Source organism: Syngnathus acus, chromosome 6 (genome assembly GCF_901709675.1).
Source record: "Syngnathus acus chromosome 6, fSynAcu1.2, whole genome shotgun sequence".
Lineage (NCBI taxonomy): Eukaryota > Metazoa > Chordata > Actinopteri > Syngnathiformes > Syngnathidae > Syngnathus > Syngnathus acus.
Window position 1 is genome coordinate 9,611,348 of NC_051092.1, and position 16,248 is coordinate 9,627,595.

Here is a 16,248-nt window from a genome sequence, read left to right on the forward strand (position 1 = left end):
CCTTTGTTCTCTCACTTGAATGCCTTTTTCGCACATCACAGGCTGCTTTTTCATCCTCAAACTGCTGATGATCAAGTCTATTACTGTTAACAAAAAAGATGTTAACTCACCGGCTAACTTTTCATCCTACCCTTTATCTTGAAAGCTAAATGAAAGTAGACAGAAAGGCATCTGCGGAGCCTGGTTGATCTCTCAATACTTTTGTTGTTGTTGAGTAAATTTACCACCGGAGCAGGAAATCTTGTGAGGTGATACACGTATATTTTAGAGATGACACCACTGCTGTCATGCAGCCTTCATTTTCATTATCATTTGTAGTTTAATGGGTTTGTGGTCTTTGCAGGGTTGATTCGACTCCGCTCCACACCTTTGCCCAAGCTTCAAGGCCTCGAGTACATCCTGAATGTAACAGCCACAGATGACAATGCATCGGGCGGGCTGCACCCGCTCTCATCCACCGCACGTGTTATAGTTGGAGTTGACGATGTTAACAACAACAAACCTATATTTCAAGAGGTGAGGGATCTCTCTAGCTTTCTCTATCTCTCTCCTCGCTTGCTCTCTCTCTGTTTCTATCTGTTAGAATACGTGAAAATACCACTGCAAAATGGCACTGAGCTAGCCTCGAATACATTTACCTATAATCTATTTTCAGTCAATAGAAAATGTTTGCTGTCAACCTGAATGAAGCCTATGCAATCAGACACATCCTACGCTTAGTTGAATTATTCAGTCTCCATGCACATTCGCCTCATTTTACTCTAGTCAGTCCAGCTCTCCTATTGTTTTCGCTTATCCACCTTCTCTCTTTCCCTGGCCACCATCTCCCTCCACTCTCTTCTCCCATGAGCCTGTGCACCAAGTCTATCTTGCAGCTTTCTATTGGGAATTCAATTAATTGATGAAAAAATATGTTATCACTATGCAATACAAAAGCTATTTAATTAACTTCCTAATGAATTGAAATTTACAGAAACACATTGTCAGAAGACCAACCCTTACATATACTGTAGTGCCTGATGGTCTCGGTAACTCGTGTGTGTGCGCGTGTGTGCGTGTGTGTGTGTGTGTGTGTGAGTGAGAAGTGTTTAAAGTAGTGGGAAAAAAATGCACTTTACGTCGCCTACAGATGTTTAGCCTTGCCAGGGTACTAAGACTATTGCTACTGTACAAGACCGTCTTACTGTAATACTTAGTTTATCTGTACTATATTTATAATTTTCCTTATATTGTGCCTTGAGATAGAAGTGAAATGATTCAGGTCATTTCCATCTGAAATCATCTCTCCCTGTTGAAAATGATGGAAATGACATTCATCCATCCTGACAACGTAGCTGCGTGAGTGCCATAGACCTGCTTGTGGCCAAAAGAAGCTACTGGTTGCTGCTGGTGGGTAGTCATCTGACTTCCTTTATTGGAGGTTGCATTCCAAAGACTTCAGCTTTTTCATTTGATAAAGAAGCTGACAGTCACTTTCTTGGAAGCCATACTTAATGCTAATTCAGATTTCAAAAAAAAGAATCATAAAATATGTGACTTGATGAGCAAATGACAATTACGCTGTTGGAGAAAAAGCCCAAGTGCTGAGCATTTTGTGTGGATGTGCCAACGCAGTCATGTAGCAATGGTTTCCACAAAAAAAAAAAACAAGGCTTGGGAAAGCTCTTAAGTCACAGTACCACTGTAACACTGTAAACATTTCCTGAACCATTTTAATCAATGTTATTTATCCATTATTTTATTTCCAATAATTCCCTTTTTAACTTATTAGCCATTGTAGTGCATATATAGAAACAATATGGGATGGGCAGAAGACCACTGCACACTCCCAAAGACATGAGGAGGACATGCATAGCTAGCATTTTGTACGTTTGCTCTTAAAAAAAAATCTTATATTACAATTTTGGAGCTCATACTGGCAGTTGTGCAATTCTTTTAACCACATGTTATGACCCTAACCCATCTGTGCCAATGCATTTGGACCTTGAAGCTTTTTGTTCATTTTATTATTTTTTTCTTTCATCTCCCATACATAAGATGTACGTGATTGCTCCTCCTCCGCTCATCTCTCTCTCTCTCGTTTTCATGGTCATTTGGTTGAAAGAGATGCAATCATTTATAACTGATTACAAACTCGAAGGGCTCCACAACAGAGCTTTTTATCTGGGGCGCATGTTCATTAGAGGTAACGGATTGAGTCCTGGCAAAGACAAAGCTGCTCATTGCTGGATCTTCAAAAGGATCAACTCAAGTGTTTCACTTCTATAGATGGGGTCTACTGGGTATTGGGGGTTAGGGTTGGAAACAGTATTGGGTTTCATGTGAAGGACTTGCCAATGAATGTGCAGTGACCCAAGACATAATTAGTTTATCTTGTTTGATCCTCAGTCTGGCAGCATTTTGCCCCATTTGTGAGAGTTCTTCTATTTCTGAGTCACTATTTTGTCACTCCTGCCCACTGTACCTATTTCAGTGCCAGCAATACCGTGAGCAGGCTTCAGTGCTGGAGAACCAGCCAACAGGCACTTTTGTGTTACAAGTGCATGCTGTGGACGCAGATGAGGGGGCAAATGGAAAAGTCAAATATGGCTTAATGCACAGAGACAGCGCCATGCCTGCCTTCAGAATTCATCCAGACTCAGGTAGAACATAACACACATTTTTGGCTTGAAAACATCAATTTAACATAAAGTGCAAATGACACAGTATTGTAATAGTTTTAATGGACTTCTACTTCACTGGAGAGCACATCATAGAATATCACATCCTTTTAACCCAGACTTTTTACTTTTAGGGGAGTGTCTAAATCACATGCAAAATTTGCCAACACAAGCCATTCCTGATTCGGATGTGGTCAGGTCAGGTCAGGTGCGAAAGAAAGAAAGAAAGAAAGAAAGAGAAAGAAAGAAAGAAAGAAAGAAAGAAAGAAAGAAAGAAAGAAAGAAAGAAAGAAAGAAAGAAAGAAAGAAAGAAAGAAACTGGTAATTCCTGTAGAGAATGCTGAGAAGACCAAGCATGTCTAGTAAAGTGAAGACTACAATTGACTAATACAACACCGTCTGGCACATTATTTCTCGGGTATCAAGTTTACTTGGTATCTTTACTAGGAGAAAACGTTTTCTCAATGATAGAGATGACATGGTTGCTGCTTCATTGTATTTCTCTTGATGGTATCTACTAAATTTGGACAATAGTGTTTGGGCTGAGAAAAGAAATACTTTACCCATTCCAAATCCGCCAATTTATTTGGGTCTCCCATTGAGTTTGACACTTTAATTAAGACTAACAGAAAAATATGACAAACACATGAGAGAATCATGTTTATTTTGTTTGTATTGAAAAAAAGCAGTGAAGTCCGAACACGTAATGTTACGATATTTGCTTTCTTTCAGGCTAATCATCTTGTAGCTAAAATACTGAACATTCTACAGTTGAAAACAAACCATCAAAAGATACTTTATTTCTTACTTTTTTCTTGATCGATATACGTACACATGGAAGATGGATAAAAACATGTATTGATTGAGATTGGTGGAATGTATAGTGGAATATGAGTGTAGCCATGTGTGCGTTTGACAGCTGATTATTGTTTTGTTCTGTTCACTCAGGAGCGATTGTGACGGCCCAGAGGTTTGACAGGGAGCGCCAGAGAGAGTATTCCGTTACAGTGACGGCCACTGATTGGGCCGAGGAACCGCTCATTGGAATCTGTCAGCTCACTGTCCAAATACTGGATGAGAATGACAATAGCCCCAAGTTTGAGAACATGCGCTATGAGTGTAAGTCGTTACTGACGATGATTATGATGCTTCCTAATGATTTAGAAATTGAATTGGAACACAAAACCCTAAGTGTGCCTTGTTTCCCTTTGACTGTCCTTTGGAAATAAAAGTCAAGTCAAAGTCCAGTCATACTGATAAGCTATTGACTGAATGTAGTTTTTCATTGCAAGGCAAATGTAGCAGCTACTAAAATACATTATTGTAGATGTGGGGATTGACCATTTTAGAGTACAAATTTTAATAATCCCACCGCAATATCACAGCTGGTCATCCTTTTCAATGTTTGACAGTTTGTTGCTCCAATGCTTTCAACTTATTTCCATACAAACATTCCCACCTCACCAAGTTCTTGTATCATCTCATGTGCGTCCACTGTAGACTTCTTGAGAGAGGATACTCTGGTTGGTACCAGTTTCCTTCGTGTGGCAGCTCATGATGATGACTTTGGCACGAATGCAGCGGTCACTTACTCCATGTCTGTGGAGCAACCAGAATACCTGAAGGTCAATGCTGTCACTGGATGGGTGTATGTTAACCAGCCAATATCACAGGTCAGTCTTATCAGTCTGCATACGTACACACACACTCTGTCTGTGAACCCACAGCTGGCTATGTCAACAGCTCCAACACACTGGACAAAAATTGGACGTAAAATAGATGAATGAGAGCAATATAATATAAAATGACTCCTGTTATTCATGGAGCCACCCAACTGTTTATTTTTCTTTACACAAATAATTGCTTACTGCAACAAATACAACCGCAATTAATCAGACGTAAAATTTTAAATAGAACACATTTATTTACTGAGCTAATCATCCTCATTGGCCAAAACCTTGATTAGTAAGCTAATAGCTTTTGTTGAAACAATCTATTTTTCATTTATAGTCCATTAGATGTCATAATTTATTTTTAACTTTAACTTTAATTTAGTTTATTCATGTGATGCGCTATGTGTGGCCAGTACACCTCAGTCTCTCATTCACACCACTATGGCAAGATACTGCAGCATAATGTTTTCCTCCTTTTGAACATATTCAGGACAGTTGTGTCTTATTTTCTGGCTTGATAGGTGCAAAAAGGTACATTCTCCAGCGAATAGTTTGAATTATAATCTACAAAAAATGATGAGTGTGTGACTCAGCAACGGTTGACTGTATTCCTTTTTTTAAAGGTTAATTATATTAGTGATAAACCGTTATGTGTCTAATTATCCAAGAGTTGAAGCAAGGGCAGCCAGCCTCACATCCAAGAGCCCACCTTAGGCTTGCAGCACCCTTGCTATTGATTGTGTCGGAAAATCTGATTTTGTAATACTCAAAGGTGCATTGCACATTTCCTCATTTCCCCTCCCCCAGCTGTGTGTTTAAATCTCTTATTTATTCAAATACGCAGCTGTTCTTTGGCCAGAAATTTGTGAAGCCACTCAGAGCTGTGTATTATTCAACATACTTTTTAGCGCATAGGTGTCAAAAGTCTCTGATGATTTATTTTTCTGCCTTTATGTTAAATTGAAAAAGCTGTTGCACATTGAATAGCTTCACGGCAAATGCAAAATCTTTTTTTGTCAACAGCCATAACTATGTTGACATTAGATTAAAAAAACAACTGGGAATATCACATATTTTATTATATTGCAAATATATTATTTACTAGTCGGTATTGATCAGTCAGCTCTCTATGTCTCAAGGTCCCTCCTTACTGATATTGACCTTTGTCTTGTGCCACTGTTGAAATCAGAGGAGCTATATCACACGGGAAATCAGCGCAACTGATGGAGGCAACAAGAGCACGTCTGTGGAGCTGGCTGTCACCATCACCAACGTAAAGAATCAACCTCCACAGTGGGAAGAGGAGAGCTACAATGTCACCATCCCTGAAAACACGGCCAGAGACACACCTATCGTGGTAATAGTGCCATTTTGTGTACCTAGTTACCCCAATGCCTTCCTGAGAAGGGCACAATTCCATCCATCCATTCTATTACTTCATCAAGCTATAAATAGTTAATTGAGAACAGTGCAAATACCTGCACATCAATGCTGCATTGTTGTTGCCGTTTAGTGTCAGTATAGAGCATCAAGAATAAAAACATAAATAACAGCACTCACTTCTCCATTTTCAATGTCTTACATCATCCTCCATGAAACATGAAGTAGCCTGCTAATTTAAAAAAAGTGATGGACAAAGAAGAAATTTCACTTTTCTCTCTTCTACAGTCTAACCTTGGTGGGGGTCATGTTTGTGCTTTTGTGGTCTGAGTAAAAGCAGACTATTTGAGGAAGTGCTTACAGTATACCGGTCTACAGTTAACTAAACAGACAATTGTAGTGTTGTATTTCATTCATCCTGACACTGACTGATGACAAGTTTAGGTGTATTCCCACTCACGTCTGTGCACCCTGGAAGTATACTATATAATGGGCCCGCCTGAAAAGAATAAGCAGTACAGAAAATGGATCGATTATAAAAGCATACTGTATGTGAGCTAAGACTTTAGGTAGGAAGTAGTTTATATTTTTGTTTGGACCACAACAACAAAAACTTGTCATTGCAACTCAAGTTGCTGTTCTGATGATTTGTGACATGACCTGGCCAAAACTAAGACTTGCTTGATGTGGCCCACGGTTTTGGGTTGCTGACTTTCAGGCTTTGACTTTTAAGCCACATGCCTATTTTTGGTCAAGATTATGATTCATACAATAAGGCTAGAAATTGTGAATTAAAACATCTGCGTAAACAAAGTAGTAAAACAGTTAAAAAAGTTCTAAACTGCAATTCAAACAATCATTCAGAAACTGAAAAGGGAGTAGAACGAGAAGACACAACTCATATTTTACCTTTTTTTGTAAATGCAGCAATTTGTAAAACGGTAGCGCTATCACTGAGATATTCTGCAAACAGATGGATATTGCTGTTAGGTTATTTTGGGGTTTGAGAAATAAAACTGAAGTTGTTTGAAGTGTAAAATAAGTTCTGATTTACACTCGGTTATTACTTTAGATGATTTTTTGAAGTTATGTTGTGAAATATTGTTGAATGTGAGTGCATTATCTTGAAGGGCCTACATACAGTCCATTCAGGTAAGATAGAGTAGATTGCCAATTACTATATCAGTATGTGACTTCATTGGTCTTCTCATTCTATGATGACTAGAAACTCCAGGTAAGTGCTGCATTAACAAGGTGACTCGACTAGGTCCGTGCTTTGATTTGAAATAACCTTAAATTGACTTTCCCAAGACAAAATAACTAGAAGGTTAAGACTTAAATTTGATGTGACTCGAAGTGTTGTTTGATTCAATTACAGTGTTTCTGGGGGGTGAGCATAATTCCACTTTAATTCTGCACTTTCTTGAATTCTATTGGGATCAAAACAAACTTTTGTTTTGATTAAGTCAGTCAATAATTGAACAATTTTCATTGCTCTTTGAGGACCCATAATCTGATTTTGGGATACACAGTGTTTCACAACATCATCACACAGTGAAGAGTTGATTACTTCTCTGAAATAATGCCGTTTCGCGGTGCCTCCAGCTGTTCAACTAACAACTTTATGTTTGCTCCTCACTATATTTTACACTGATAAGCTGTCTCAAAAATGTTGAAAACAACTAATGCATTTTAATGCACTAATGCCTACAGCCCAAAATCAGCTGTGGTAGGCTCCATGAGATCAGCCACGACCCTCGTGAGCATGATGGATGGATGGATGGATGGATGGATGGATGGATGGATGGATGGATGGATGGATGGATGGAACCCTGACCCAAACCCCAAATTTTCAAAATTTGCAAGCATTCACCGCTCATTAAGACATCATTTAAAAAGTGAGACTAAGGACATTAGATAGATAGATAGATAGATAGATAGATAGATAGATAGATAGATAGATAGATAGATAGATAGATAGATAGATAGATAGATAGATAGATAGATAGATAGATAGATAGATAGATAGATAGATAGATTAGTGTATTGATTCCGGGGGGAATTACAATTACATTACATCAATACATGATACTCTGTGTAGGCTATAGTGATTTTTACTATGGTTTTTTCATCAAGTTCCTGTTGTGTTAACATCAAGGCTGACTCTTCTATCTTTGGTCTCCATTCAGACAATCAAGGCAACTTCTCAGCTTGGTGACCCAAGGGTGACCTACAATCTGGAAGATGGAATGGTCCCAGAAACTAACATGCCAGTTCGTTTCTACCTCTCCCCCAATCGGGAAGATGGCTCTGCCTCCATCCTGGTGTCTGAGCCTCTTGATTATGAAACTACTCCCTTTTTCTCTCTGCGGGTGCGAGCACAGAACGTGGCTGCAGTGCCGCTTGCAGCTTTCACAACAGTTTATGTGAACATCACAGGTATGACTGCTTGGTCTGTCCTTAGCAAAAACACATTTGTGAAATTATGTTATATAATGAGATTTGGCAGAGTAGGTTTTCACCTACAAACTGTTTACTGTATAGCATACTGTGTTGACCCACAAGCAGAGACATTCACCAGGGACTAAGAGAGTGATACATACTTTTGAGATCAAAATGAGTGGCTGATATGTGTAAATGAAAGGGATGAAACGGAATAGCTTACTCCGTAAACAGTCACATTTTTTGCGGAGAGTTAACAGACGTGACTCGCCATTATCTCGTCTCGTCAATTTCTGGATCCCCACAATTGGTGACCCCGAGGTGAACAAGAAGGCCAGATGTCAATCTACGCTGCAATGGTCAAGTTTCCCGAGTCTAGTGGTGTGAGGTCTGGTGAACGGAATGCTTTTTGAACAGTTCCATCAGCTTCAAACTTATCTCTGGTTCTTTTTGAAACATCCTCTTAAATGGTCTTTGCACTTCTACTGCGTTTTCATGCTTCCAGTAACATTTTAGAATGAATTTTCTTTCTTCAAAGTTTAGTCTGGCTGCCATCATTTGGATCGATGGGTTTAATCTGCAAAGAAAAAAACAAACTTTTGAGTTAGCTGCTAAAAGGTGTATACATCTTTTTGGGATATCCAAAAGAAGAGGACTGTCAGTATTTCAAACAGATACGTCATTAAATTCACCCTAATAGCCCACAGACTCACATTTGCTCTTTCTGGAGAGCACACTGTGTATGTAAGTTTTAACAAATCCCACCAAAAAATTTTGAATTTGATTTCATTTCCATCCTGCAACAATTTCACCACTTATGTCAATTTGCATAAAATAAAATGTAAGTTAACATTTAGCTTCATAAATTCTGCAAAAACAAAAGTAACTGAGCATTTTCTATTAGAATTGTAGACCTGCATTGAAACAGGCACTCGAAGAAATGTCACTCCCACAATATCTAAAAGGCGAACATGATTGCAGGATTTTTGGAACTGAATTACTTTCTGAAAATGAACTGTAATTGTCTCTTCTCTTCCAAGATGTGAATGACAACGTACCATTTTTTACATCGTCCATCTATGAAGCATCAGTCACAGAGGGAGCCCAGATAGGAACCTCAGTTCTCCAGGTGTCAGCTCATGACAAAGATCTGGGTCACAATGGGGAGGTTTGTACTTCTTTACTTCACTCTCTTATGTGGGTAAACAAAAGTAGATTGAAGATTTATCTTTTTTTTTCTTAAACATTTTTAGGGTGTTGTTAAGAATAAATAAATAAATAATAGGGTAAATAAATGATTAATTATTATTATTAATTATTAAATAAATTATCAGTCTGTTCTAAAAATAGTTCACTTGTGAAAATGACGCCAGTACATTAAAAACATTTTAGGCACTGCTCCACTTATGTCCAATTTATGTTGATTTAAATTCTGTAACATCCCTAAAATCTCTCCAGAAATTAATGTAATGTGGACCCTTTGTAATTTTCAGTGACAATATTAGCCAATCACAAAGACGATCAGTATGACGATATGTTTTCCTTGAGACATGATCCTTTTAGCAATTTATTTATCAAAATCAACCTATAGTGTTCATCACCACATTCCCTCTAATCCACAGATCACCTACTCTCTGCTCAGTGACAGCAGTGGTGACCACCTTTTGTTCCAAATCGAACCCAAACTTGGGATCATATACACAGAGTCCATTTTTGACCGTGAGGCCCGCAGCTCCTATTTGTTGGAGGTCCAATCATTGGATGGACAAGAATCTGCTCGACCTGGCAAAAACAACCAACCAAACTCAGGTAGGTAATGTAAGTTGTATTCAGGGAAAGCTCATTAATAGGGTGTTAGAATGTGCCCATCTGAAACAAAAGGGACAAAATTAAATAGTAAAAATGAAAATAAAATACTCCAAAACCTATGAAGGTATATCTGTTTTTATGGTCAAAGTTTTTTTGCCATACAGTAATAACAGATATATATATCAAGTCAGGTATATCAGATTTATAAAAAGAGAAACATTTATGTTAAGTGATGTCTAGGAAGACTTATTATTTTTTTTTAGAAAAAAACTAACAATGATGTTATTATTCTTTTTTACAGTATTTTACAGTTATTTTTTCCTAGGATGTGCGAGAAGTTGCTACATAGCAGAGAAGGGATTCATGGTGGTTATATAATTAAGTTTATTGAGTCCAAGAAAAGCAAAATTGTATAGTTTTCAGATTATCCAACACGTTTGCTCTTGTAAAGAAAAATGCAGTCATTGATATTGTATGAACAGCCTCACTGTCCTGTTGTTCTCCACTTATTCAGAAACAAGAAAATGGATTTCTTCATATTTTTATTGATTGGGATTGTGTTTCTGGAGAAAAAATGCTATCGTAAAGATTTTAAACTTTACTCACTTTTTAAAAGTCACTAATATTATTGGGAACATAACTGTACCTAGTTTCATAATCTTGCAATGATAAATGGAATGTCTCAGATATACTTTGTCTCACATAAAACAAATCCTTGAGGCATTATGTATCTGTTCTTTTTGATACGACAAACACTTCAAATTCCAAGGCCCTTAAGAAGACTGTTACCTCCAAATCAACCACTGCCCTTTGCAAGTTCCAGACGTTTTTTTGCCTAAAAATCAAAATCCAATGTTGAGTTTTTTTCTTATAATTTTCTTATTCCTTTTCTTCTCTTTTTCACCCATTCACAAGGGTGAATTTTAATTGGATGTATTTTTCCACCATGACCATGCTGCTTCATGCTTTTTCCTTAGCAAACAGCAGAGAAATTTCTCCACTCTGTCATAATTTCCACCACAAACCTTTCCAACTAATATAGCGTGTGCTTGTTTACAGTATTGTCTGAGTAGCATTTTGAGGATTATCAATCCTCTCTCTGTATCTCGAGTGACATGAAAACGACGAATTTCAAAGTGATTCTTTGCAAATGTTTGTGAAGATGGTATTATGCGTCAAGTCTGATGTTTTGAAACAGGAAAGCCTTCTCTCTCGGGTTGCCTGGCCTGCTTAGCATTTGCAATCTGCCTTATGTGACGTATCTCCCACATCTAGAAGGGCTCATCTCCTCTGCAAACATTACCTGTCTCTCTTCATCACCCCTGGGATACACAAGTAGAAGGCAGGGGGCCTGTAAAAAAAACGTGAAAACGCCACTATTGTCACTTTCTCCTGCGCATTTAAATGAACATATCACCCATGTGTCTTGGTGAGGAGATAAAGTACTCTATTTGGAACCAAAACGTCGACAGTGTAATGAGGATGGAATGAGTGTGGTACAGATAAGGCAAAAACATTTGTAAACTTATAAACATTTAACTAACAGACTTTTTTTTTAATCTGGAGTCTGCTAAAAAGTCTTGGCTTCGTTCATTTGTTCGCCAACAATACTGTACTCTATTTTAAACAAAAAAGTCGACAGTGTAATGAGGATGGAATGAGTAAGGTACAGATGAGGCAAAAACATTTGTAAACTTATGAACATTTAACTAACAGACTTTTTTTTAAAATCTGGAGTCTGCTAAAAAGTCTTGGCTTCATTTATTTGTTAGCCAACAATACTAAAACCAATAGTTCATATAATTTGCGTCAGAGCTTTTATAATACCGCTGCGCCAGATCTTCATGCCAACAAGTCACATTCTGTCAAGTCAGATGGAATTTCCTCTGTTTGACAATGATTCTTGAAGTTTAACGAGGGAAGAACGCACATGATAAACATACGTATCTGTCAAAATGGAACCTAAATTTGTCCTGTGATTTTTCTGATTTCTCTCTTGCCATTCTATCCTTGTGACACAGACGCGGCATATGTTCGTGTTTTCATCAGTGACGTCAACGACAACAAGCCAGCCTTTGTTCAGAGACTTTATGAAGTGGCCGTGGATGAGGACGCAGATGTTGGTCTGGCTGTTGTCACTATCAGTGCTAATGATGACGATGAAGGTATGCCTGATGAGGAAACTGGGTGAGGAGGAACAAAGAAGATTTAATGAGACTCAAATGAAACCCAAAGGCATCAGAAAAAATTATACCATTTTGTTCACCTTATTATTTTCAAGAACAGCAACCTTTTTTTTGAGTGACGTACTCTTTGTTAAATATTTGTAGTGCCTTAAAATACCTACAGGGGTACACAACCCCCCATTTGAGAACCACTGTTTTCAATGGCACTCCCCCAAAATACAACAATTATATTTGGAGTCTGTTGTGTGGAGTCCCTTTAGTGACAGTTAAAAGAGTGTGCCATAAAATGGCCCCATGATCAGTACTATCTAATCTCAACTCAAATGAAATCACTTAGCTGACACTGATTTAATGCAGTGGATTTAGAAGCACTCACGGTTTGGTAATGCACTGATGCACATATGTTCCAAAAAAGAGTGACAAGCTCCCACTCAGTGGGTGGGTGGGATTTAAGCAATAAAGCAGTTTCTCATCTTCCATATAGTAGTAGACTGTGATCCTGTAATCAGACACATTTAGGTCTCTTAATCTAGTATTTATGATGAGTGGGGGTGCATCTTAGACCGAATCGCATCACTAATGATGGATAGTTGTGGACAGCAACCCCCAATATTAACACTGTTGCACTCTATGCTCAGTCTATCTTGTTTAAAAAAAAAAAAAATCCATCCCCGGGGTTGACCGCTGTAAACCTGCCAGGCCTCAGTGGGAGACTGGGCACACTTTGTCAGTTTGGGTTGTGTTAATAGTACAGATTAGAGTATTTACATGGGATTGGAGCTACTTTAACCCAACAGTGTGATTGAAAGCAAATGCTGTACATTCCAGGAGATTATTTGATCTCATCCAATGTCAAGCCATTTGATTGAATTGTTTCAGAGGTCACTATGTACATTCAGCTCACTGCAGTCTTTGGGTTTGACTTTTCTTTTGTCTAGTCTTCTCTTTCAAATTAATGTGGTAGTAAACCTGGGAACATGAGGTACAAAGTTTCAATGTTATAAAGTATTCAGAACAAGAAAGGGATATATGAAAAACTGGCCTACTAATGTTTAGATCTTGGAGGAAATGAGGTGTAATGCATTTTTGTTCCAGACATAAAATATACAACGTCACTCTTGCAGACATGCTTTATTGGCAACTGGGGAAAAAAGTACTCTGAATGCTATTCCATCTTAATCTATCTTTCCTCCTCAAAATGCGACCTCAATTTGTTTTTCTTGCAGAGAGTTACATTTGTTTATCATCAGAATAAGAACAGCCATTTCATATTTTCATGCATTTTTGTCATTCCTGTCACAGGTGCCAATGCCAAGTTGCGCTACCAAATAACGTCTGGCAACAAAGGTGGTGTTTTTGACATAGAGCCAGAGGTGGGGACAATATTCATTGCACAGCCACTGGACTATGAACAGCAGAAGAGGTACAAACTGCTGGTTCTTGCCTCAGATGGAAAGTGGGAAGATTACGCAGCTGTGGTGGTAACAGTGGTTGATAAGAACGATGAGGCACCGGTGTTCTCCATGAATGAATACTATGGATCAGTCACAGAGGAACTTGATGGGTCCCCAGTCTTTGTGCTGCAGGTAAGATACTTGGATTACAAGTGCTGAGAGGTTTTACATTGATGTCCATAGGTGTGTGTATAGTGTATATGAATAGTTGTCTGTCTCTGTCTGTGCTGTGACTCCTCTTTTTGCTGTAATATCGGGAAATGCTCACCTCCCTATACATTACAATCAGTATAGAAAAGAGATGGATTGCTACACAATACAGTACATTCTACCGACACAGCTGGAATAATCCTCGATCAGTACTTTGTTACTTGTGTGTGTCGCTATATGCTTTTCTGAATTATGTAACACACAAATTCAAAACAGCTTTGTGTCTGCTAGAGTTGTGCATCTTCATCCATTATCAAATAGATAAAAAAAAAAGTTGGATATGCATTCTTAAAAAATAATAGAGATTTTTCTTAAGTGATTGTGGCTCCTTTGCAGGCAGCGGTAAAAGTATTTTTAATCTGCTCTCTAAAAATCAATGAAAATCCATTTTTTGTCTTTATCTCTGCAGGTAACAGCAACTGACCCAGACAAGGATGCAGATCAGGGGGCCATACGATATTCCATTCATGGCCAAGGGGCAGAGTCACACTTTATGATCAACGACATTACGGGCGAGATGTATGCCCAGCGCACTATGGACCGAGAAGAGCGTGCTGTCTGGCGATTTGTTGTCATGGCAACAGACGAGGAGGGCGAGGGATTAACTGGTTTTACAGATGTTATTATCAATGTGTGGGACATCAATGACAATGCACCTATCTTCTCATGCTGGCCAGATAATTGCCTTAGTAGCATAGAGGAGAACTCTCCTCCTGGAACCTTTGTTGTGGAAATGACGGCAGTGGACCTTGATGATGCTGCTGTAGGCCAAAATGCAATCCTCACCTACCAAATCATAGAAAATGTACAGAACACTAACAATGAAGACCTATTTACAATTGATTCCAGCACTGGCACAATATCAGTGGCATCTGACGGGCTGGATAGGGAGTTAGTGGACAGTCACCAGCTAGTTGTGGAGGCCTGCGATGGTGGTGGAATGACAAATACAGCAACTGCCACCATTACCTTAACAGACATTAATGACCATGTACCAAAGTTTCAGGAAGACAAGTGCAGTGCTCGTGTGCCTGAGAATGCTGATGTGGACGCTATTATTCTGGAGTTGGGGGCCACAGACCCTGATGCCGGCCCATACGGTCAACTGGCATTTTCTGTGATAGATGGAGACCTAGAGCAGCAGTTCTACATGGTTAGCCACAGACAGGATCAGATGGGTGTCCTGAGATTGAAGAGGAAGCTTGACTTTGAGAAGCCAGTGGAGCAAAGGTTTAACTTAACTGTCAAAGTAGAAGACTCCGACTTCTCTAGCTTCATCCAGTGCCTGGTTATAGTTGAGGATGAGAACGATAATGCCCCTGTGTTTGCCCAGAGCTCTCATCTTCTCTCTCCTTTGAACGAGGATGTAGCTGTAGGAACCACTATCATCCAAGTGGAGGCTACCGACTCTGACTCAGGTTCGAATGGAGAGATTTCATACAGTATTCTTCCCCAGTCTGACCCATATGGACATTTTACAGTGAGCCCATCTGGTTTTATCACAGTCGCCAGGCCACTAGACCGAGAGACCGTGGCCAACTATGATTTGGTTGTAATAGCGACCGACCAAGGTAGACCAGCACTCACTGCCAGTGTAATGGTCTACTTGTCACTGATAGATGTAAATGACAATGGTCCAGAGCTAGAGACAGACTACAGTCCTGTAATCTGGGAAAACAGTCCGGCACCTCAAGTGGTCAAGCTCAACACAAGCTCAACACTGCTTCAGATTTTGGATAGAGATACCCCAGAGCACGGGCCTCCTTTCATCATCTCCCTTCCTTCAGCCTATTTGGCTGATTTTCACCTTCAAGATCATGGAAATGGCTCAGCCACACTTACAGCGCTGCGAAGATTCGACAGGGAAAGGCAACGCAAATTCCTCTTGCCAGTGATTATGACTGACAGCGGCTATCCACCAATGACTGCCACAAGTACACTCACAATAACTATTGGTGACCAGAATGATAATGCCCATCAGGGAGGAGAGAAAGATATCTACGTGTATAGCCACAGGGGTGAGTTGCTCTTTCCCCTTTCCCTTTGTTTTGTTCCCTTTGCAAACTGATTGATAATACCAATAATGAAGGTACATCTGAAGGTGAAGGTTTTTACTGCCATAACTGTTCTGTGCAGTCTGGATTTGTAAGTGTGCAGTTCCAATTGCATTGTAATAGTTTGTTGTGTTTTCTTTGTAACTCAAAGCTCCTCTGAATACCCGATTTCAATGCAGAATCATCATTACGATGTTTGACTTTTTTAGATGAAGAAGTAATACTTTGGTGTAAATTGGTTAAGTAAGATTCTTAGTATTTTATTGTACGCAAAACTGCCTGAATGTGTGGGTAATGGTAAAACACAGCACTGTGACTCATCCAGGCTGCCATTGTTTACTCAGATACAGTCAGCTACTCTGGCACTGCAGCCTGATAAT

The 16,248-nt window shown here is 39.1% G+C and overlaps 1 protein-coding gene across 1 annotated transcript in view; it reads left to right on the forward strand.

The window, feature by feature from the left end:
* LOC119124618 (neural-cadherin-like) overlaps window positions 1-16,248 on the forward strand; it is a 77,325-nt gene that overhangs the window by 35,117 nt on the left and 25,960 nt on the right. Inside the window, exons 8-18 of the mRNA XM_037254761.1 lie at window positions 344-516; window positions 2,474-2,642; window positions 3,609-3,779; window positions 4,161-4,333; window positions 5,523-5,690; window positions 7,903-8,152; window positions 9,196-9,323; window positions 9,778-9,964; window positions 11,986-12,129; window positions 13,453-13,736; window positions 14,224-15,832. Coding sequence (XP_037110656.1) covers window positions 344-516; window positions 2,474-2,642; window positions 3,609-3,779; window positions 4,161-4,333; window positions 5,523-5,690; window positions 7,903-8,152; window positions 9,196-9,323; window positions 9,778-9,964; window positions 11,986-12,129; window positions 13,453-13,736; window positions 14,224-15,832 — 3,456 coding nt within the window. The remainder of the gene's footprint in view (window positions 1-343; window positions 517-2,473; window positions 2,643-3,608; window positions 3,780-4,160; window positions 4,334-5,522; window positions 5,691-7,902; window positions 8,153-9,195; window positions 9,324-9,777; window positions 9,965-11,985; window positions 12,130-13,452; window positions 13,737-14,223; window positions 15,833-16,248) is intronic.